Source organism: Bubalus bubalis, chromosome 8 (assembly GCF_019923935.1).
Source record: "Bubalus bubalis isolate 160015118507 breed Murrah chromosome 8, NDDB_SH_1, whole genome shotgun sequence".
Classification (NCBI taxonomy): domain Eukaryota; kingdom Metazoa; phylum Chordata; class Mammalia; order Artiodactyla; family Bovidae; genus Bubalus; species Bubalus bubalis.
In genome coordinates, this window is record NC_059164.1 from 50,910,400 (window position 1) to 50,934,782 (window position 24,383).

A 24,383-nucleotide genomic window follows, 5' to 3' on the forward strand; every position below is an offset into this window, starting at 1 on the left:
AGTCTTCCCGCTCACCATTCCCTACCACAACTTTCCATCACAGCGGATACTTACTTCTGTCTTTTCATATCCTCCCCCCCAAACACGCCCACCCACACCCCACCCCAGTTACTCACTGGACTAAGGGTTTAAGCACTAATAGAATGGCTATTACGCCTTAGTCCTTGCAGGAAGTCCTAGGTCCCTGCCCCCCCCCCAAAAAGATACATTTTATGACCTGCTAAGTCACTTCAGTCCTGTCCGATTCTGTGTGACCCCATAGACGGCAGCCCACTAGGCTTCCCTGTCCCTGGGATTCTCCAGGCAAGAACACTGGAGTGGGTTGCCATTTCCTTCTCCAGTGCATGAAAGTGAAAAGTGAAAGTGAAGTCGCTCAGTCGTGTCTGACTCTTCACAACCCCATGGACTGCAGCCCACCAGGCTCCTCAGCCCATGGGATTTTCCAGGCAAGAGTACTGGAGTGGGGTGCCATTGCCTTCTCCGTTTTATGACCTAGACACACTTATACATTGGTAGAAAAAGAAAAAGATACCTAACTACTATCTGGTATCCATATGAAGAAGTTCTTATAAAAGGAGTAAATATACTGAGAGAACATGATCACAGTCCTCAAGTAAAAAGAGAACTTAATTCTTGGGAAAAACCAAAAGACTTTAAAGTCATAGGGCTTTTTATCATCATATGGAAGAAAATATTTTTCTATATCCAATTTTTTGAACTCTGGAAACTTTTTTCTCCTAAAATTAAAAATATAGACATAGAAAGAATCCCCACTCCTAGGACTTTCAAATATACAACTAATTTATAGTCTAGGAAGATGCACTATACTAAAATTTACCACCTCGTCCCTGGATCCAAAATGTAATGATGACAGTAATACCACATAGAACAAATGGCAGCAATAGCAACTGTGTCATAGCTATAAGCTTGATTGTCATTGAGCCTTTCTATACAAAAGCTTAAAGCTCAAGTCATCTATATTCCTTACATAAGCTAGTGAGGGTCACAGAGTAAGCCCTTTTTATATAAGTAAAGGGTAAAGCATAGAAAAGCTACATAATTTCCCCAAGGAAAAGTAAGTGAGATTATGGCCTGGTATCCAGCCTGCCTAACAATTACCTACAATATACAACAGACCTGTTACCCTGCAACATCATATTTTAAAAATCCTGTGACTTTATCAATTACTTTTTCTACTAGAGAAACAGTTTTGGAAGTCCTCTAGGCAAATATTAGGCACTTGAAAATAATACTTTAAAATATTTTAGTTCCAAAGTACAATGGAGAAGGGCTCTAAATAATGTTCCATCAGATATATTATGACAATCAAGATTAACCTCAAGTTAGTCAATTTCTAACATGTGATTCTGCATTTATTTATTAGCTGTGCTATATCAGAAATGAATACTCAGTGAATACAAGTCCATCTTAAGCAATCATTAAGAGTAACAAAATATCCATTTTCTTAAATAATTAAACTTTAACTGTTTTCATAACTTTTTGAAATAATTATTTTGAAAAGATTACTAGAAGTAAAGGCACAAAGTATTAATAATATATAGGTAGCATTCAATTCAACAAATATATTACCCTTTCAAATTCTTTTATGGAATGAGAAAGGTGCAAATAATTATGAGTTTTAAGATCATTTTTATTGACCTGCTTTATTCAAGACAGTGTATAACTTTCTTCAAGAATATTGCTAAAATGGCTAACCTCTGTGTCTCTCATACATTTCTCATTGATCATTTCTGATCTAAGTCAATCAATTCTATCAAATAATATGAAGACCATAAAATATTTATTAAGTAAATATTCACCAGGGGCCAAACGTGTTTTTGAGGAATTTTCACCAGTCAACTGGAGAGCTAATCTATCCTAGAACACACATTTTTAATGGCAAAAGACTTTAAAAGATGTAATAAGCATTGCCTAAGAGAATCATTTTCAACACTTAATAGATTTTGGCAAGTATAAACTGAGTTTCCCCTGACTGAGGCTATTAAAGAGCAATTCTAAAGGCTCTGGACATATAGCAACTTGAAATTTTGCTAATGGATATATTTGAAATGCAAGCTCTGAAAGGCCTGGTCTTAGGATATATATTTACAATCTATGAGTTTCTTCATCTCCATTGCTTTTCTTTAATTTGTTACCTATATTAAACCAGTGCTTGAACTGCCTCTAGTGATGTAATGAACCTTAATTAAGAATTCCAGGTGAAATTCTTAGTAAAAGTTTTATATAAAAATGGATATGATATGGGCTTCCCTAGTGGCTCAGTAGTAAAGAATCCACCTGCCAATGCAAGAGGTACAGGTTCAATCCCTGCGTCGGGAAAACCCCCTGGAAAAGGAAATGGCAATCCAATCCAGTGTTCTTCTCTGGAGAATCCCATGGACAGAGGAGCCTGGCGGGTTACAGTCCATAGAGTCAAAAAAGATATGATATACATTTATCTTAAAGTGAGAGTAAAATGAGATGACTTACATTATGCCAAATGACTATAACCAGAGTTTGTCTAAAGATCCAGTTCTATGCAAGAGGCTATTAACATGTCTCAGAGGATTTAATTTTTGGAGAAGGAAATGGCATCCCACTCCAGTGTTCTTGCCTGGAGAATCCCATGGACGGAGAAGCCTGGTAGGCTGCAGTCCATGGGTTCGCACAGAGTTGGACACGACTGAAGCGACTTAGCAGCAGCAGAGAATTTACACTTGACTTTGGCAAGGATAATTCTTATGTGATGGAGCACCCTGCACTTTTGTAAATATCTTGAAGAAGATGAACACTGCAAACCTTTGTCTTTGAGGCATCTTATTTGAGAACAGGGCAAATTATCAAACAGATATTCCCATAAACCCAAATTCAGAATGTTCTTAGACCCTGAGAATCCCTTGCCTTAAGATAGGAGAAGGTGGACACATTTTAAATCCCTATGCATCATCAGTTCATAAGTTAAGCCGAATTAAGCAATGGCAGCAAGAGTAAGTGTAAATACACACTGGATGCCATTAATAATTTTTATATTGATTGCATGTTAAAATGAAAATATTTAGACATATTTGTTTAAAGAAAATACACATTTCACTTGTACATTTTTATTATTTTCATATGATTATTAAAATGCTAAAATTACACTCATAGTTAGCATTACATTTCCATGAGACAGTGCTCACTTAGAGACTTAGTTGGGTATGTAGTTTTGTGCAGCTAGGTCATTTGGAAAAAGGGTGAAAGTAAACCATCTGAATTACTCAAAAGAACATGTCAAATCATGAAAGAGGAGACAGGAATAAATATATTCAGCTTTCCTTTGTATAATTCTGCTCACAGGTTATTAATTGTGTTATTAGATGTAATGAATTTTTTAAAATGGCAACAGGAAACATGGTGATGTGGAAAATACATCAGCAGAGTTTATCAGAAATTGTGTATTTGTGACAAAAAAAGCCATTTAGCTCCCAAATAAATTGAGACAAGTGAAATGTTCACAAATGCTAACCTAAGCCAAACAATCAGAAATTTGGCTAGATTAAGAAGCTGTTTTATTAATTACACATTTCTGCTCTGGTCCATAAACAAAGATCACTGCAAATTTTGAGAGGATTTGCACTTGGGCCAATTTACACAGATCCAAACATTAAACAGCATATGAACAGTCGGTCCTATAACAATCACTTCCCATTTCTCCACTGCAAATTATTCTTAGTAGGCCAGGTCTTTCGGCTTTTAATAAAACAAATGATTCTTTAAGGAAAGAGCTATACTATGAGTTTTCATATAGTCCAATGCTTATATAAATCCTATTCTCTGTTTTAGCTTTTTCAATGATGTTTTCAAATAAGGAATACTATTTAACTGCCTTTGCCAATGTTCATGGGACAGTTAGCCATGTTTATTTCATGTAATATTCAGCCAAGAAACATCTTGTGATGATTCTTTTATTAAAGCAATAGTAATTTTGTTATTAAGGCAGTATAAATTTTGAAACAAATTCCTCCATTTTAATAAAATATATTAATTACTCTCAGCTTTGGATCTTCTTTTTCCTTTATACTTAACTGAAACCAGACAATGAAGTAGACAATGGTTAAGGGTAAAGATATAGAGAGACAACATACTTTCATACAATAGCATTTTTCTTGTTCAAAAATAAAAATCACAACAAGAAAAGAGACGTGAGAAATGGTATTAGTCCCATGTTATCTGGCATTTCCATAACAACATTTATGTGTGTTGAGCTGAGTTAGTGAAATAGTAGAAACCCAAATGTCAAGGAGAAGTGGGCTGAGGGAGCCCTAAACATACTAGGAGAAAGTAATTTCTGTTTTTCTAAATTTAATTATTTGAATATTGTTATGAAATCAGATCATAAATGCTGTATCTGTTATAGGAGATGAACAGAAATATTGAATGCATAGTAGTAGACATTCAGCCAATACTAGAGGAAGAGAATTAATAATAATACTCAAAAGCTCAATCTTAGTGAGGTAAAAACTCAGTACAATTAAAACTGGGAATTTCCATGATCATTATTGTAGAATATATTTTTATAAAGGACTGTAATTTTCCCTTTAAAAGCTGCTATACAAGCACTAAGAGTAGCATCAAGATTTATATAATGCATAAGATTTGTTCCAGGCACCCACAGAGAGAGAGAGAGAGAGAGAGAGAGAGAGAGAGAGAGAACGCGCGTGCACGCGCGCGCGCAAAGTAAGAGTGACAATAAGGAGAGTATAAACTCTTTGTCACATTAAGGAATGATGTCAAGAGATTTAAATTAGGTAGAAAGAATTTTAATGAAAATAAAAACACATTCACAATAAAAATGTCCTTAAATGAGGCTGCTTTCTGTAAATCTATTAATTTTCTACAATGTTCTGTGTCATCCGAAGACTACAGTAACTTGGGTCAGACAGAGTACATTTAACCTGCAGGGTCTTCCAACAGATGCAAAGTGATGGTGATTATCCACACTGCTTATGTGACAATGACTGCAGGATCAAGATTCCTCATTAGAATAATATGCCACCCATGTAAGAATAGTCGGTCAACGTGGTATTTTACTTTGCTCAGATCTCTTTCTGTTTCTTTCACAAAATGGATGAGTTTATAAAGTCCCAGACAATTTTGTTACCTCAGTGGTACCATCTCTCACACATGCACCCTTTAGAATGAAATAAATATGTACCCAGAGGTGCCCATTACCATGGCGGGCTGGCAAAGGGTATATTATTAATAAAAGAGCATTGAATCAACATCAGATATTATATATATATATGTACATGTGTGTGTGTGCGTGTGTATGTGCTGTGTGCTCAGTTGCTCATTCATGTCTGACTCTTTGTGATCTCATGAACTACAGGCCACTGGGCTCCTCTGTCCATGAGATTTCCTTGGCAAGAATAGTGGAGTGGGTTGCCATGCCCTCCTCCAGGGGATCTTCCCAAGCCAAGGATCGAACTCGAGCCTCTTGCATCACCAGCATTGGCAGGCAGGTTCTTTACCACACAGCCACCTGGGAAGCCCACATACATATATACATATAGTTGTTGTTTACTCCTGAGTCATGTCTGACTCTTTTGCAACCCCCTGAACTGTAGCCCACCAGGTTCCTCTGTTCATGGGATTTTCCAGGCAAGAATATTGGAGTGGGTTGCCATCTCCTTCTCCATACACACACACACACACACACAATGCTCATTGATGCCTATCACCTGGATAGACAGTTATGAAATATTGAATGAGTTATTTTAGGGAGGAAAGAAAAAAAGATCTAACTTAGTTCTTTTATCTCTTCTTCAACCTTCAAGTCTCAGAACTGGTACCATCTCCTTCAAGAAGCAAACTTCTTCCCCTAGTTTGGATTGGGAACCCCTCCTTTGTACTCCATAGTGTTGCATGTTTCCCTCATATGATCATAGCACTGAACACTGTTTCCTTCAACAGACACAAGAGTTCGATGGGGGCAAGGACTCTGGCATTATTTTTAAACCAGGCCAGGTTCACATTAGAGATTTGGGAAATGTTTATTGAATTGATAAAGAGACCAATCTAGGAAATTATATTTGTCCCTCTTCCTTTATGAGGGGAGAAATTACAGGCCTTGTATGTCCTCATTCTTTCATCTGCCGAGTTTCAATGATAAAGTAGAGACTATTCAAAATGCTAGAGATACTATGATTAAGCAGTAAGGTTAAAAAATTCATTATAATTTAGCAAATGTTGCTAAAAGTAAACATATTATGAGTCAACAAAGGTGGAGAGAGAGTGCACAGCCTCTCAGAGAGGGTTTCCCGGGAGGTAGCATTTGAGTTGGGTTGTGTGGCTCAGTGGTAAAGAATCCACCTACCAATGCAGGAGACGTGGGTTCAATCCCTGGATCTGGAAGATCCCCTGGAGGAGGAAATGGCAGCCCACTCCAGTATTCTTGCCTGGAGAATCCCATGGGCAGAGGAGCCTGGCAGGCTACAGTCCAGCAAAGAGTCGGAAGCGACTGAGCACAGCACATGTGAAAGATAAGCAAGCACAGAAAGAGGGTAAACAGGCTTCTGGGCAGAGGGTTGTGAGAAAAAAAGGCATGTTCAAAAAATGAAAAGGACGGGGAAAAGTTTGTGACAGAATTCAAGACTGGCAATAGAGAAGCAGCTTGCGTGAGTGCTCAGTTGCTTCAGTTGTGTCTGACTCTGCAACCCCATGGACTGGAGCCCACCAGACTCCTCTGTTCATGGGATTCTCCAGGCAAGAATACAGCAGTGTGTTGCCATTTCCTTCTCCAGGGAAATCTGCCCAACCCAGGAACTGAACCCAGGTCCCCTGCATTGCAGGCAGCTTCTTTACCAACTGAGCCACCAGGGAAGAAAAAGTCAAATTAAACAAGATACCTATTTCCTTTACCTGGGATGCTTACACTCAACTTCTCTGGTAGAAGTTGTCAACTCCTTGGGAAAATAAATTGCATTTTTCTTTGAAGTCTAATCTTTAAATAACAACATTCTTACTGTCTTATAGTGATAATAATGTAGTAAAAGTAAGTAAATATTGCAAACTGAAGGACTTTCCATACCTGAGACACTTTGCCTGTTGGAATCTGAGTCCCCGTTACTGGAATTAGAATTGTTGGAGGAATTGTTGTCAACCCCTCCCAGAAGGGGGCGCAAGTGGCTTACTGAGACTTGTTCAATGAATGATGTTCCATACTTGCGAAAATACCACCATTCAAATATCTAGAACAGAAAAATAGTAAGCATGATTACGTTCCTGCTACCAGCTATAATTTTGTACATACTCATAAAATATGTTGTATATACTAATTATACCCACCTTAAATACTGGTTTAAACATATTTATTCCGAAAAAATTGTTTAATTCTAAAAAGTAAGAAATTCTTGGCAGCAGCAAATACCATTTACATTTTAACTTCTCAGTGTTGTTTTATCCACTTAATACTGGTTTTTAAGGAAAATTTATATACCCAGTCATGGTAAAAGAACATTGTTAAGAGCTGCTCATTATTACTTTCCTCCAAATTTATATAATATTGATAATAAAATCACCACAGCTGAAAAGCAACTCCAGAAATAAATACAAAGAAGCTAGTGTTAAAAGTGTGGCTTATGAAATATTCCAATATTTGGCATTTTATATTCTGATAAAGCCATACCTGCATAAGATTTTTAAGACAGCAAAATTCCATTAAAAAAAAAAAAAAACAGCCTCTCCTTAGAGAAATCCAGCTTTACAAGAAGAGTAATAGTTATCCCATTTCATGGTACTCTGGCACCCAACTGCTGAGAGATTCAGTAATGTCTGCCAGCTGAGATGTGCTTTATAAACACTAGTATCTGTTGTACACCATTAACATTTCCTAGCTCACAAGCCTACTAATAATGTGCTGTTTGCAAAGAAGAAAAGAAATAACTTTCATTAAAAGAGGAGAGAAGTAATGATGCTCACATGACTAGACTGAAATCAGGACTTCTAAGCAAAGGGGAAGCAAGCGACCTCCCACAATTCCTCCCACCTGCCCCACCTCCCCTTGAACACTTTCCACCACTGTCTGAAGCTGCTATCCCCACATCCTTTCCTGGCCTCCCTGTCTGATTTTGAATCTGTTCCATAAGCAGTCACAATTCATTACAGAGAAGAAATTTAAGAACCAACTATATCCCAGAGTCTCCTAAGAACTATACTTTTATAATATAGAATGTGGAACTACATAAAATTAATTACCTTTATCCTTACTTATTTCATAAAAACAAGATGATGCCTCTCATCCTTTCATTTCAGTCTAAATGTCACCTCCTCAGAGCTCTTTCCTAGTCACCAGATCTACAGTCAGCTTCTCTCGCTTCTCTCAAAAGCACCCTGCTTTTCTTCTTGGCAGCATTTATGACATTTGTTTAATATCTACATGTCCCACTACAGTAAGAGTTTTGAGAGAGTAAAAAACATGTTTTGTTCATGATTGTATATCCAGGATTTGATAAATACTTAATGAATGAATGCAAAAAACAAGTACTATATAATCAATGAAGCCAAAAGTTTGTTCTTTGACAAGTTCAACAAAAGTGACAAACCTTTAGCTAGACTGGCCTTCCAAAACAGAGGACTTAATGTTTTTAACGCATGAAAGAAGGGAAAAGTTAAGTTCTTTGTAATAGACTTTGGGCTATCATTTAAAAATTGGTATTTCTCTATTTTGTTCTACCAAAAATTCCTTTAAAAGACAGAAAGAACACCTACAAATGACCAGAAGGTACTATCCATCAAACCAAATGTTTGCAATGCTATAACAGGAGAACTTGATTTAATGCCAAGGAGTTACCCCTTCTAACTCTATGAGTTTTCACATGTTAAGTCATTTAAGTAATCTAACTGTGCAGACAGGAAGAATATGATATAAAAGCTAGGAAGGGATAGGTCTAGTCTATAATGTAGGAACAGGAGGAATAAGAGATGTTGTTTGAAGAAAGAACAGCATTCAAGAATGGTAAATTTATGAACCATAGATTCAGAAGGGAGTTTGTAACCTTAAGTGAGTTATTTTATCTATTTTAATATCAGTTTCTTCAACTATAAAGTGTAAATCACATTTGTTATTTATCCTTGAGTGTCCTTAATTTCACACTCATGTAAATCACCCAGATCCAAACCCCATGTAAAAGACTCAGTTCAGTCTTTTATATATGTCTTTATGTATAGCTGGTTCTCAAAAGTAACAGCAAAGCTATTATTTATCACACTGATGCTGTGCATACCTCCTACAGGCAGCACAGCTCACATACTGCTATGATGCACTCCTCTTGTTACTCTATAGTTTAGGCTAATACAGCATATTGTCTGTTACTAAATGGTTGGCTGAAAGCCCTGGTAATCATTGTGAAAAAGGAGGCTGCTTACCATTTGGTCCTGACCACCCCCCCCCAAAAAAAAGATTTTGGCTTTGCCTTTATTGAAGAGAAGGAAGGCTCCAAAGGACCCAGAACAATGGTCACAGAACTAGCAATGGCTCTCAATCACTTGTGGGAAAGAGCTTTCTTTGCCCCAAGACTCTGCCTTTTATATTATGCTGCTTGGGCACCTGCCAGGCCTTCATTTATTCAGTAGCACAGCACTCAACGCTCCATAACAAGCATAGGCTGTGCTCCAGGGTCACAGAGCACAGATAGGGCCCCTGACACTACCAATCCATGCCACAGGCCCACAATGCCTCTCACACTCTGCTCCCATCACACACACACACAAAACCCCACTTTGTGACTCTTTAGGATTTCTCAGTTTATCCAGCCAAATCAGAGAACCCCAGCACTAAAAGGAACCCTCAAGGCCCATGAACAGTTTCATTTAGAATGCATGAGGGCTACATGTTAAGGTAGTCCAAAGTCACAAAGCTAACTCAGTAGCTATTTAACCTGAAGCCTCAGTTCTTGTGCCACTAATCTTACTAGGGCCTTAAAACAAGACATCTTTTTATAAATCTCTTGCTTATTTTAACAGATTTACCCGTCATTTTCCTTTTCAAATCTTCACTTTCAAATGCCCTCCTATTCTACTGTCTCTTTGCCTTCTTAGCTATCAAACATAATCCAGAAGTCTATCAAATGGGACTGGATAATACATCCCAAGGTAAAAATGCTTCATATTAATGGAGTATTTGCATTATAATAGGAGACAGACCTTCCACCCAGTATTTCTAATGCAAAAATAACAGACTTTAGTGAAGACTGGGTTATTCACGCAACTGTTTGGAAGGCAAAGGAGGATCTTCTCAAGCCTGTCCTATTAGAGCTGTAGATGTGGCTTCTTACCCAATACAGACCTTTATACTGGTATCTACAACCATGGGACAGGCACTCCAATATGAATTAAACGAACAGCTACTAAAAGGAAGTGGGACAGGACTTAAAGCCTTCTTAAACTTAAAACCAAAACCTCTAATCTGGGGTCTTAGCATCAATGATCTGTCCCATATCCTGAAACACAGCAGGCTTGGGCCAGAACCTCACAGTATTTTTAAAAAGCTGCACAGATCCAAATGGGCAGATGGTGTTATTTAACACGCACATATTTGGTGTCACTTTGAATTATTCTCCCTGGTGCATAACCTACAATGTAAACAGCAAAGCTCTCATAAACAAATTTAGATTTTAAAATTAGCCCTTAGACATGCTAGTAGCTTAATGGAATTGCCATTGTGGAACAAAACAGTTTTTAAATCTGACAAATAACCATAAAATTAAAATATACATTTACACATTTCATAGTCTTTTAAAATGCAATCTGCCTACACCATGAATTATACAGATCAAGTAAGATGAGAACTAAAAAGCACCAATTAGATTTGTCATTTGGGAAGTCAGTAAGACCCTACCATCCTGCTGAAAGGTAAAGGCCCTAATATATTGAAAGACAGCAAGGTTGTGTGTCTTAGTTGGTACTCTTGATTCTCGGTAAAATAAAGTCACTCAGTTAATGTTGGATGGATGGATTGTTGAAAACTGAATGGAGAGATGGCTGAAAGGTTGAATGGATGGATGATAAGGGTTGGTCTGGTGACTTATGGGATACTGTCTAAATAAAAAGCAGGACCAATGAGAGGTTTTGTGTTCATTTTGTTAGTTATAAAAAAGAGAGACCTATACATATTTGTTGGAAAGAAAAGAATCAAGTGGAACGAGAGAAACTGAAGTGCAAAAGAGTACAAATGACCAAGAGACAGGACACCAAGAGCCCAGGAAGAACCCTTACCCTGCCTCAGAAAGGTAACTTAGCATTTCTTCCTCTACGGCAGGATGAATGGGAAGCATGAGTGCACAGACAAATACATTCTGCTTGGGAAGCAGGGCGTGAGAGGAGCTGTTTCACAGGTAAGAAGGCAACAAACGGATGAAAAGTAGGTGGCAGTTATCTTAGTGGAGATGCAGGTAAGGGTTATCATCTGAGAATAAGGGAAGCAGGGGTGGAATTGGGCCTGTGAGGATCAATGGTTTGGATCTATACCTTGCAGGACCAAAGGGCCATTGCTATACTCCGGACCCAGATCACACTTAAAACAAAGACTCATTTGTCAGGAACCCAATTTCCTAGGCCTTGTAACCCTCTCCATTACTGTTGGATCAAGGAGCCCTGCAGCTGCAGGCTGGGAGTGGAGATTCAGGTTTGCAGCTGACCTAAGATGCAAACACCTCATTTTCACCTGCAGGGAAGGAACAGAAGTCTGGCAAAGAGTAAACAAATAAGGCCCTTTCATCTGTCTTGCATACCTAACAGCTGAATCTTTCCTAAAGATGCCTAGATTCTTCCTATCCATTAAGAACTCCCCTTCTTGAATTGCATGTTTTGCATATATAACACTTCTTTCTCTTCACTTATTGGGACTTTCCTATCTTACTCAAAAATGCTTCAAGATTTCCACAGAGAAGCACCATAATGATTCCACACCAATTCCATTAAACCCATGGGAAACACAAAGATGTCACAGCCTGAAATTGGCTATGTGTTTCCCAAGGATTAAAGTAGATGATGATATCACAGGATAGATACAGCTATGGTAGAGACTGAAGAGGAAATATGAAACTCTGGCAGTCTACTCTCAAATAGACTGCAAAATTGACACCTGCTCTAAGTCTTCAGAAATACATCCAGTGGTAAACAGATTTTTGGCAAGAGGCGATCTTCTAGGCTTAAAGAAGATAAACCAAGGCAGTTGGCATGGGTTATAGTAATATCCGAAACCTTTTTAGAAGTTTCCTGTTAGAATTCTCAAGTAGATCCTTTTCTCCGTACCACTGACTTTTTCAAAGTCCCTCCCAATTCCTCATGACGATTTTCTTTCTTTCTTTTAAACATTCCTGGCTCCTTCCTATTTTGTTTAGAAATACTGAAGAGCTATGGTACAGGACTGGAGAAGGCAATGGCACCCCACTCCAGTATCTTGCCTGGAAAATCCCATGGATGGAGGAGACTGGTGGGCTATAGTCCATGGGGTCGCTAAGAGTAGGACACGACTGAAGTGACTTAGCAGCAGCATGGTACAGGACTTGGTCTCCTGCTTCCTTGACCTCAGCCAATCGCCCCACCAGCCATCTGTTCCCCTAACCAGTTGAGGGGGATATGTAAAGAACTTGTCTTCATGTCCTTCCACTTCCATTCCTGGCCTCCTACTGCCAAGGCTTCAGGAAAAGAAAAAAGACGGGGAACTGAGGTTCTCTTCAAGGTCAACAGCCAGTGATCCATCCCCACCTCAGTGTCTGCATTGCAGCATTAATGACTATGACCTGGACAGGAGGATCACTGTCTTGGGGTAAAGTCACCTAGCGACCACTGACAACTGGGAGATGTGAGCCTTTGCCATGATGCCCAAAGCTCTGTCAGCTAATCCTGGGGGCCAGCTTTCTTCCAGGGATTCTGACTTGATTAGTCTGGAGTGGTATTCAGAAGCCATCACTTTAAACAAGGTCCCAGATAATTCCCAGACACAGTCAATTAATTCATCTGTTCACTGAATCTATGTGAATTCAGCAAATATTTAAGAATTAGCAAGGCATTACACAGATATATTTTCAGCCTATATGATGCTTCCATCACAGACAGGATAAGACCATAAATGTCATAAGTGAAATTATAAATTGTGGTAAGTGATGCTTTATGTTCTAGACTAACCAAATCTGACCTAAGCCACAGCTGATTGGAAAAAGTTTCCTCCAGAGACGTTTATAGTCTCCCTGCCTCCCTCTTTCTTTTCTCTTCTTTTCTCTTTTCCTTTTCTTCTTTTTGCTTTCTTATCTATGTGGTCCACTTCTGTGGGTCTGTTAAAAGGAACACATCACCCGCTAGACACTGCTGCAATCCATCTTCCTAGTCAACACATTTATGAGATGAACAATGATGCTGGGACAAAGCAGTGAAAATTTAAACTTTAATCTTCCTTATACTCTTCCCTAGCAAGGTGACCTGACAAGTCATAGGTTTTCTGGGTGCCTATTCCTTAGGTTTTTACTGACTTACACTGGATGACTTCTGAGGGTTCCTTCCTCTAGCCCTGAAACTGCATAATTTTCAAGTAAAGTGGAGGTCAAGATTTTAGATGAATGAAAAAGAGTTGAAAGGAGCCATAACAATCTTCTAGTCCCACTCCCTTACTTTTAAACAGGAGGAGACAGAGGGCATGGTCAGACAGATCCAAATTTAAATCCCACCATCTGTCTGTTATATGTATCCTTGGCAAAATTACGTAAATTTTGCATTGGTTTATACTCAGCAGGCTGGCTTAACATTCAAAAAACGAAGATCATGGCATCCGGTCCCATCAATTCATGGCAAATTGATGGGGAAACAATGGAAACAATGACAGACTTAATTTTCTTGGACTCCAAAATCACTTGTGGATGGTGACTGCGGTCATGGAATTAAAAGACACTTGCTCCTTGGAAGAAAAGCTATGACAAATGTAGACAGCATATTAAAAAGCAGAGACATGACTTTGCCTACAAAGGTTTGTATAGTCAAAGCTACGGTTTTTCCAATAGTCATGTATGGATGTGAGAGCTGGACAACAGAAATGACTGAGTGCCAAAGAATTGATGCTTTTGAACTGTGGTGCTGGAGAAGACTCTTGAGAGCCCCTTGGACTACAAGAAAATCAAACCAGTCAATCCTACAGGAAATCAACCCTGAATATTTATTGAAAGGATTGATGCTGAAGCTGAAGCTCCAATACTTGGGCCATCTGATGCAAAAAGTTGACGTATTGGAAAAGACCATGATGCTGGGAAAGACTGAAGGCAGGAGGAGAAGGGGATGACAGAGGATGAGATGGCTGGACGGCATCACCAACTCAATGGACATGAGTCTGAGCAAACTTTAGGAGATGGTGAAGGACAGGGAAGCCTGGCATGCTGCAGTCCATGGTGTTGCAAAGAGTCAGACATGACTGAGTGACTGAACAACAACAAAAATACTCAATAGCACAGAGGCACTGGATATATCAACCACTTAGAATTTCAGTAAAGTTAATATTAGAATTCACTTAGAATTAAATGAAGTAATGTATTCAAAGTGCTTAAAACAGTACCTGGCATAGAGTGGAAAACACAACAAAAGGGCCTTTATTTACAACTGATTCCTATCTAATTATTATCTCTTCTTTCACTTTCCTGAAAACTATTGTTTTACACTGGATCCCTGAATTAACTCTTTTATTTACTATTTTAATTTTCTTTTTTATTCTTGATTCTCATTTTTAAAAATTATTCTTTGGCTGCCTTTTCCCATATCCCTCTATTGAACATATATGCACAACCCGCAGGCATAGGAGCATGTCTAACACATTAATGGGGATACAGGGGTCTATTATAAATGTCAGTATGGCAGCATTTTCTCTATTCTACCAACATTTTTAGAAATTAAGGGAGCATTTTCTCCACATATCTACCTTACCATTCTCAAAAGCAAAAATAAAACCCATAAATGTTTTCCATAGATATAAACATCACCCACAGAGGCCACATCAAGCAGACTGGGCCTGTCCTTCCTAGAGCAGATAAAAGACTAAATTGGTGGGTTTGGACTGTGATAGCAGGTGCAGTTCCTGTGGCTGGAACTGGGCTGAGATGAGAACTACTGTGACAAGTGGGTCGAGGGGCAGGCAGCATGAAGTTCAGCAAGCATAGAGGTGCCTGGATGGGGACTGGGCCTGGGAACTGTAAGGGAAGACTGAGAAGTAGGTGGTGTAACAAACTCATTGCTGGCTTTCAATCTGTAAAATTAAGAGATAGCGGTGACATCTAGTAAAATACACGCTGCTAAGTCCTCATTTATTTTTAAACACATTAGTGTAAAAGACAGCAACATTTGCCAAACACATTTTATTTCTATGTATGTTGTTCAGTTAATTGATTTTTCCTTCATAGGGTAAAAATAGCAGGGGGTTTGTTTGTTTGTTTGTGTTTAGCTCTCTTTGCCTAAGACATCACACTGCATGATAACTTCAGCCTCCAGCATAGGAATCCTGAGGTCCCCAAACAAGAAATTTCCTCAGGGGCAGCCCTGCAGCTTCTGTGTTCACCACCTGGCTCCCTTGACATTGCTCAGGAAAGAGTAGTTAGGTAATTGTCTCTCTGGTGCCAGGAAACCGCTATGCAATTCTATGCACACAGCTATTTCGCAAAGCACCTGATCCTTTATCCCAATGCTGCCTCTCCATGAAATGCACTTGACAGAAAGGAACAGTAGCTGAACAGAAACCTCAGCCCAGGGTGCATTTCAAGGGCTAGCAAAGGTGCGTCCCCAAGAGCCAATAGCCCCAGTGCCAACAATCTCTAAAGCAGGAGCCTAAAGCAAACGAGAGTTATTCCCACACATGGTAGTGACTTTGACCTCAGTATAAACCAAGCATTTCTGAGAAGGCCTTTCAAAATCTTCCCACATCAGAGGATTTCCTTTGCACAAAGTTTTATGTCAGTCAGGAGAACCCTCTACTTGCTAAGAAAGCAGCAAAGCAAATATATCATAAAACAACACAGCAGTGATCATCAGGCATCAGCAACTGCAATTCACACACAGGGAGAAAGCGTCGCCCGCCTAGGTCTGCAAAGGTGGTCATGGTCCAAGGAAATCCATTTATTCAGAGGAGAGAAGCAGGCAGATGGAACGTTACCATCCCTAAGTGAGAAGGGAAAATGACTGTTGGGCTTAGCTCACCAGAGTGAACCTCTGGAGAAGGAAATGGCAACTCACTCCAGTATTCTTGCCTGGAGAATCCCATGCACAGAGGAGCCCGGTGGACTACAGTCCAGGGGGTCACAAAGAGTCAGACACAACTGAACTAAGCACACACACACACCAGAGTGAAAGGAAACAACCTGCATTCTGGTAGTTTATAGGCTAGTGAACCCACACTGAGATACTACTAGAATAAAATTCAGACCTGCCATTTGTTCAGAAGCTAGAAAAACAGCTGAGAACTTAACCAGTGAAAGTGAAAGTCACTCAGTCATGTCTGACTCTTTGCAACCCCATAGACTGTTGTCTGCCAAGCTCCTCTGTCCATGGGGATTCTCCAGGCAAGAATACTGGAGTGGGTAGCTGTTCCCTTCTCCGGGAGATCTTCCTGACTCAGGGATCGAATGAACCCAGGTCTCCTGCATTTCAGGTAGATTCTTTAACTTCTGAGACACCCACTTAACCAGAGAGGTGGTGAAATGAGTGATAAAAGCACAGGCTCTGGTGCAAGCCAGACTGGGTTGAAATCCTGCTCCACCATTTGCCAGCTATGTGACCTAATGCAGGTTACTTCCTATCTAGCTTATGTATTAGTAAAATGAAAACAATACTAGTAGCTACCTCATTGTATTTTTTCTTGCCCATGTCTCTATAATTAATAGTAATCACAGCATTATGTACAGAAGGGGAAAAAAAAACTTTCTAAAACCTCTTTCTCCTCAAAGATTCTTGACATAAATTTAACTATATTAGAGTGATTCCACTAGTTTAGATGGCTTCCTTTATGGTCACTATTATAACTTACTGCACTTTACAATTTGTTTTAGAGCATAAGGCAATGGAGCCAATGTGATAATGAAAATAATTGTCATATTGCTTTTTGCCTATTTGGGATTTTTTTCAAGGAAGCAATAGGGAAATACATGTAAATTTTAGAAGAAAAGGAGATGAAGGGGGGAAAGGTTAGAACTGCCACATTTATGTCAATACATTTAAAGAAACTGAGCTATATTTCTCCTGATCTTGATTATGTCCAATAATCCATCCTGCCTCTTGAGAAACCTATATGCAGGTCAGGAAGCAACAGTTAGAACTGGACATGGAACAACAGACTGGTTCCAAACAGGAAAAGGAGTATGTCAAGGCTGTATATTGTCACCCTGCTTGTTTAACTTATATGCAGAGTACATCATGAGAAACGCTGGGCTGGAAGAAGCACAAGCTGCAATCAGGATTGCCAGGAGAAATATCAATAACCTCAGATACGCAGATGACACCACCCTTATGGCAGAAAATGAAGAGGAACTAAAAAGACTCTTGATGAAAGTGAAAGAGAGTGAAAAAGTTGGCTTAAAGCTCAACATTCAGAAAATGAAGATCATGGCATCTGGTCCCATCACTTCATGGGAAATAGATGGGGAAACAGTGGAAACAGTGTCAGACTTTCTTTTTGGGGGCTCCAAAATCACTGCAGATGGTGACTGCAACCATGAAATTAAAAGACGCTTATTCCTTGGAAGGAAAGTTATGACCAACCTAGATAGCATATTCAAAAGCAGAGACATTACTTGGCCAACAAAGGTCCATCTAGTCAAGTCTATGGTTTTTCCTGTGGCCATGTATGTATGTGAGAGTTGGACTGTGAAGAAAGGTGAGCGCCGAAGAATTGATGCTTTTGAACTGTGGTGTTGGAGAAGACTCTTGAGAGTCCCTTGGACTGCAAGGAGATCCAACCAGTCCATTCTAAAGAAGATCAGCCCTGGGTGTTCTTTGGAAGGAATGATGCTAAAGCTGAAACTCCAATACTTTGGCCACCTCATGCAAAGAGTTGACTCATTGGAAAAGACTCTGATGCTGGGAGGGATTCGGGGCAGGAGGAAAAGGGAACGACAGAGGATGACATGACTGGATGGCATCATCAACTCGATGGACGTGAGTTTGAGTGAACTCTGGGAGATGGTGATGGACAGGGAGGCCTGGCATGCTGCGATTCATCAGGTCGCAAAGAGTTGGACACAACTAAGCAACTGAACTGAACTGAACTGAATGAAGGAAAAACATTTTAGTTTAACTGAGTCACACTTGCTATAGAGTATCTCAGACATTAGAATTTGACACAGAATTACATCCTCCTTTATTTTCCATTTTGCCTACATTTTGTTTTTCCCTTCAACAAAAGTAGCATACAATTTTTAAAATTTTCTTTTCAAATATATTTTAAAAACATAATCTGGACAGTGCAAGGCTTCTAGCAGGTCTCCCACCCAACACACACATACATGCAATCATTGTAAGCTGCTGCTGTGTACTTTTGCAGAGTTTTTTCCTGCACATATATAACACATATATTAATAATCAGCACATTTTTAAATAGGAAGAATTCCACCACTTACCAAAATAAGCCCTGATATTAGTGAGGAAGTTCCTGTTAGAGCCACATAGAACTTCGGTGTTAATGTGTTCAAAAACATGCTCACTGAAAAACAAGAAAGAGGGAGAAGAACAGGGAATGCATGAGTATATCATTAGTAACACCAACTCTCCTTTTTCTTTCTGGTGAAATCATTCGTTTCTGATGACAAGAGTTATTAGAATCATAGCCAAGTGCCATTAAAATGTGTCAGCATCACACAGGCTCAGAATACTAGGTTCAAGTTATACATCCTAAAAGAAAACAACTACATATAAGAAGAAAGAGCAGTTTTGAAAACTATCGTTGTGAACAATTTTCATGAATTTATAGTGGCTGAAGAGTCAAATCAAAGCTGATTACTAAACTGTTAAAAGGAATGGAAGGTGCTCTAATATAAAACATATCTGATGTGTGGGACCCACACATCAGAGTTTTTGATGAGCCAACAAGTGGTAGTTCAACCTTAAAACAAACAAAAATTAACTATATTAAAGATTTATTAAAGATTCTAATACTATGATCACCCCTGAAAAAGAAATGTTAGCATATATTAATACAGTTTTTTCAACTAACTTATAAGGTTGTTAGACTGCTCATCAAAGTAATTGGATTCAATGGAGAAAAGATGAAAACTAAACCAATAAAAATGAAAGTACAGTGGTAAGACTAGCTCCTGCCACTCTGTTCAAATCAACACTACAGTAGATCTGCTTGCCCATTAAGTAAGGTCACTTACACATTTTATAAGTATATTTTAAGTCATTATTTATATCTAGAAATTGCACAAAACTTTGCAAACCAAACAACAATTGACCTAAATGGCTTTTTGCTTGCATATTCACATTTCTTAACTGAAGTGTTTGTGGAAGGGGATCATATCCAGTCCTGTTTCAATGAAGAACATTATAAGTAGGACTTTTATGTCATTAGGAGAAAAGGCTTTGGCATTTGTCCCAAGCTCAGCTCAGAAAGCAAAGTCACCAACATGAACAGAGATCCCATGCTCACTCATTGAACAAACGCTCTCTCTGCTTATGAATGAGACTGTGGACAAAGAATGGAAGCATGAATCAGACATAGCTCCCGCCCTCTAGAAGGCCAAAGTCTAGCTGGGAACAGACAAGTAAACAATCACCAGACGGTTTTGATAAGTGCATAGAAGGGTCCTGTGCACAGAATTTTATGAAAACACCTAAAAGGTATGCATCTTGGTCTGGGGGGTCAGGAAGATGTCCAGGAGTAAGCAGGAGTTAACCACACCAAAGTGGGCAGGAGGAAGACAGGAGGGCCATGTGAGCGAAGGACAGTGCCTGCTTTGAGGTCCTGAGGAAAGAGCACAGCCTTCCCAGATGTCTGTGGACCTTCCCAAAGGCAGAGATGTAGAAGGATGAACTGATTCCATCTTTCCTGACCATGGGCCTGGTCTCAGCAAACCCTCCTCCCCCCACACCCACTTTAATCAAACTGGTTTGAGGGACTCGTGGTCTATCATTTGCCATCACAAATCTGGACTAACAAAGCGCTTAGTCAAAAGTCACATGACTAAGTGGACTCTTTCGGGGAGGTAGAGGAGGCACAGAAAGAGGGATCGGCTGTAAGGCAAGAAGAGGCACAGCTGAAATGTGGTCCTGCACTTGGCCATTAAAAAAAACAAGACTGTGGTTTGTCACTTCCACATAACAGTCTCTATAGAAGGAGGAAGATTTCTAAAAAGATTTTTAAAAATCAAGCAAACAATTCTAGTTACAAACCTAAAGCTTGTAACTGACAGTCTGATTCTGAGGTGCCTAAAATTCTCAAAATTCCCCTCCTCACACTATGAATGATTCAACATTTCCTTTTTTTTTTTTTTTTTAAGTCACCAAAATAGACCATTCACTTTGTTATTCTATAATTATGAACATCCATATCTGTACCATACACTTTTCAGTAAGTTTCTGGGGACACAGAATTCAACGAAATCTATTTCTAAAAGAAAGAAGGAAACCATTGCCTGAATTGTGAAGTGCTTTGGTAGTCCAGCTAAAAGCATAAAGTAATGGAGAGAAAAAGATTGGCTACTGAAAAATTACTGATCCACTAGAGATAAAATTTGAAGAACCAATTGACAAGTGAAAAAAGTATATGAGTTTTTAAAAGAGAGAAAAATAAACATTCTATACATTCAGTTTTACTTAAAATTATATAGCAAACATCAGAAACAATTAAAACATGCTTCTCTACTACATCCAGTTATATATTCCAGAGTTGGGAGAGAGAATGGTGGGAACTAAAACAGACAAATAGAGAATGAGAGAAGCAGAGATAGAAGCATTTATAGAGAGTGGAAGGTGTTCATTTAATAACCTACTAATTTTATACTAGACATTCTGGGTAACATCATTAAGACATGGCATTTGGCAATTCTGGGCACAAATATCAACAATTAGTACTTGCCATTTGAATCTATCTATGTATTTAAAGTTTACAATAGCAATTTCACAGACTGGAGAACTCAATGCTCACTTCAACTCGGTGAGGGCAATATTATTATTCATCTTATTTCATAGCTGGCGGCTGGGCAAAGCCCTAAACACAGTTATCCAGCCCCCAGAGCTCAGGCTCATGTTATCAAGGGTGCATATGAGGATAAAGCTGAAAAGCATGAAGGAACAAAACAGCAAAAAGAAAACAGTGGTCTTGCATTTGAAAGGGAGAGGAAGCTCTAAAGGAGAGATACTAAAAGATGGATGATTTTACTGCTATTCCCTGGGGCGGGGTTGGGGGGTGGCAGGAGGAGGCAGGATGCCACCCTGAAGGGAAGCATCTAGTTAAATATTCCTCCGTTAAATGAGAGCCGCACATTGCAAACCAGACTGTCTTAAACCTAGGAATACCTTGCCTACTTTCATCAGAGTCACTGGAAATTATTTTTGAAAATATGAGGGGGAGCCTGCTGAAATACCTAAAAATTAGACAGAAAACTTTGGGGAGTATAGTTTGAAACATAAACTGGATATTTCCTGACACCTATAGACACTCCAGTGTTGTTGCCTGGAGAATCCCAGGGACGGAGGAGCCTGGTGGGCTGCCATCTGTGGGGTCACACAGAGTCGAACACGACTGAAGTGACTTAGCATAGACATAGGAATACTATCTCCATAGCTGCTGGGACTCAGGCAAAACAAATGGTAAAGACTAATCTAGCTGTGGTAAGAATCAATTCATAAAATTAAAAACTTAGTAAGTCAGAAGGCTTTTCATCTGACCTTGCTGGACACACTAACAGGTCATTGCTCAAAGAATATTGCATCAATTATTCAAGGACGGCAGGCCTCAGGGAATGTTTCTTAGGCATTCTGAAGATGCTGAACTTCTGTCGTGTCTGACTCTTAGTGACCCCATGGATGTAGACCACCAGGCTCCTCTGTCCATGGGATTCTCCATGCAAGAATACCAGCATGGGTTGCTTTGCCCTTCTCCAGGGGATATTCCCAACCCAGGGATCAAACCCAGGTCTCCCGCATTGCAGGCAGACTCTACCGTCTGAGCCACCAAGGAAGTCAAAACTTGGCACAGTCTGGAATTAAGTACAGGTCTGAGAAGAAACTAGGTAGGAGGGGTGGGTAAATGAATTGAAAACTCAGTGACCTCTTTGGATCACAGAAGAGAGGAGGTAAGAAGATAATACAACATGTCAACTGTGGAAAGTCAAGAATCACCCCTGTGAGCTGGGAACTAGAATACCAGAGGGCTTACTCAGGAGTCACATGGGATGGCCCTGTGAGGTCCTGTCTGTAAGGAGCCAGCCCTGTTTCTGGCCCTTGTGACATCAAGAGTCTTCCTGCATATTCTTCAGAGCACAAACAATTCCCAAATTACACTCCTGGAGAACACACTGAACATGTAACGCTTAAAGAGTGTTTGACTCCTCAAGATATATTCTACTTTATACAAGCCCTTGAACGAACAGGTTAAGGCAGCATCAAAGACTAGGAGGTACTGACTAGACAGAACTGAATATGCAGTGTGATAAAGTCTACAGCACCCAAAAACATGGGTCTGCTTTGTCCCGTGTTCCATTTAATGCCTTGCTAAAATAGGGCATGTGAAGTAGAAAGAATTAGAAAGTTATGAAAATCAGCAATCACTGAAAAGATTAGGACTAAAGTCCTTAGGAAGAAAGGTTAAAGAAACTAAATCTATTTAAGCTGTATTGGAAAAAAGAAAAAAAGATAGAGAGAGATTTTCGTGTGAAAGCTTGATGCCTGGGAAAGAGAGGGGTTAGGAGACTTGGTCTCTGCACTGAACCAGCAGCAGTGGTGGTCAGAATTCTGACACCCTCCCAGAGCTGCTCGGAGGCTCAGGCTGAAACAGGCCTTTCCTCATCCCCTCACAACCAGTTCATACTTGCCGAGTGTCACCCTGGGCGGGGTGCTGGGGATAGAGCAAGGAGCAGAGTCCCTCAAGGGGCTTACAATCCAAGGCGTGAGAGAGGTAAGTAAACCACTAAGAGAACACATGAGGGAGTCAGGAGGACACACTGCACTCAAAGGGATTAGGAGATCAACAGAAATGTCTGCCAAATGTAAGCATCCCGTCTGAGACTTGTAGGATGAATCAAGAGCTACCCAGGTGAGATTACTTGTGGCTGCATGGGCTATTCTCAGACGAGACAAATGAAAATGAGTTCAGATTGCACTTCTCAAAATTAAAGGTGTTTACCGCTCTTTGGCATTCTCCAAAATCATTTATCAAGGACTTCTCTCTAGTGACTTTATGCAGGGAGTAGATAAAACAATACTGAAGAAATAGGGAACTCCGAATTCTTACTTTTCTTAGAAAATAAGTATAAGTAAAATTTATTTCAATACAAGTTGAAAATCTATGATTCTGGAGCTGTTTCATTATCTACAACATAAGATAATGTGTCTTACAGGGTTGTTGTGAGAACTCAATGTGACAGTTTAGATAAATTGCCTAACACAGTAGATGTCATCAAATAATATTATTGTTGTTTTTTATATTACTCTTCCTTTTGTGATTGGGCATCTTCTATTACTATGGCATAGAAAGCAGAGGAGACTGAGCTGAATGTATAAATAACAGTAGGAATAGTAGTCATCTAGCATTTACTGAGCACCTCCTGTATGCCAAGCACTGCGGTACACACCACAGCCCAAGAAATAGATCACCTGCACTGTGATTTGTCTTTATGCTAAACACCGATGTCCTACAAAACAGTCAGTTAACAGAAGGGTCCTTTGAACTGGATTCTCGCTGCTTGAGATGGAAGTAAACTTGAGGGTGAGTCTGAAGGCAGCCATTAAGGCAAAGAAATCCATGTGGATATCCAATAGCTCTGGCTAACTGCGGTGAGCCCAGAAAGGGTGTTAAGATAAGCCACTCTATCTGCTCCAAGAGCTTCTTTCTCAACTGTTCATAAATAAAATGCAGCTTCAAACTCTGCTTCCATGAGAGCAAGCTATTCCACATGCTAATCTGTGGCTGTCTTTGCAGATCTACTGATATTAAAGTAGAAGCTCAGAAGAAATTTTTTTTTTTAATCTGGAAACAAAGTATCTTCATTTTACCCCAGTAAATTTTTGTTGTTGTTGTTGTTGTTGTTTTAAATAGGCCACACATTTAATTTACAATATTTACATGTTTCAAAAAAAAAATCAGTTTTACATCTGTAAAACCACGTCAGTTCAACAGAAGATTAAAAGCACACCAAGAGCATGCTTTCTCGTTTGTTGTTTCT

The 24,383-nt window shown here is 39.4% G+C and overlaps 1 protein-coding gene across 10 annotated transcripts in view; it reads right to left on the minus strand.

Moving 5' to 3' along the window:
• The window catches only part of ST7 (suppression of tumorigenicity 7), a 277,302-nt gene that overhangs the window by 104,983 nt on the left and 147,936 nt on the right, over nucleotides 1–24,383 (minus strand). For all 10 annotated transcript variants that reach the window (XM_025291143.2, XM_025291146.2, XM_025291142.2 and 7 more), the window contains exons 2-3: nucleotides 18,621–18,703; nucleotides 7,070–7,229 (exon numbers count right to left, since the gene is read on the minus strand). In XM_025291143.2, coding sequence (XP_025146928.1) covers nucleotides 7,070–7,229; nucleotides 18,621–18,703 — 243 coding nt within the window. The remainder of the gene's footprint in view (nucleotides 1–7,069; nucleotides 7,230–18,620; nucleotides 18,704–24,383) is intronic.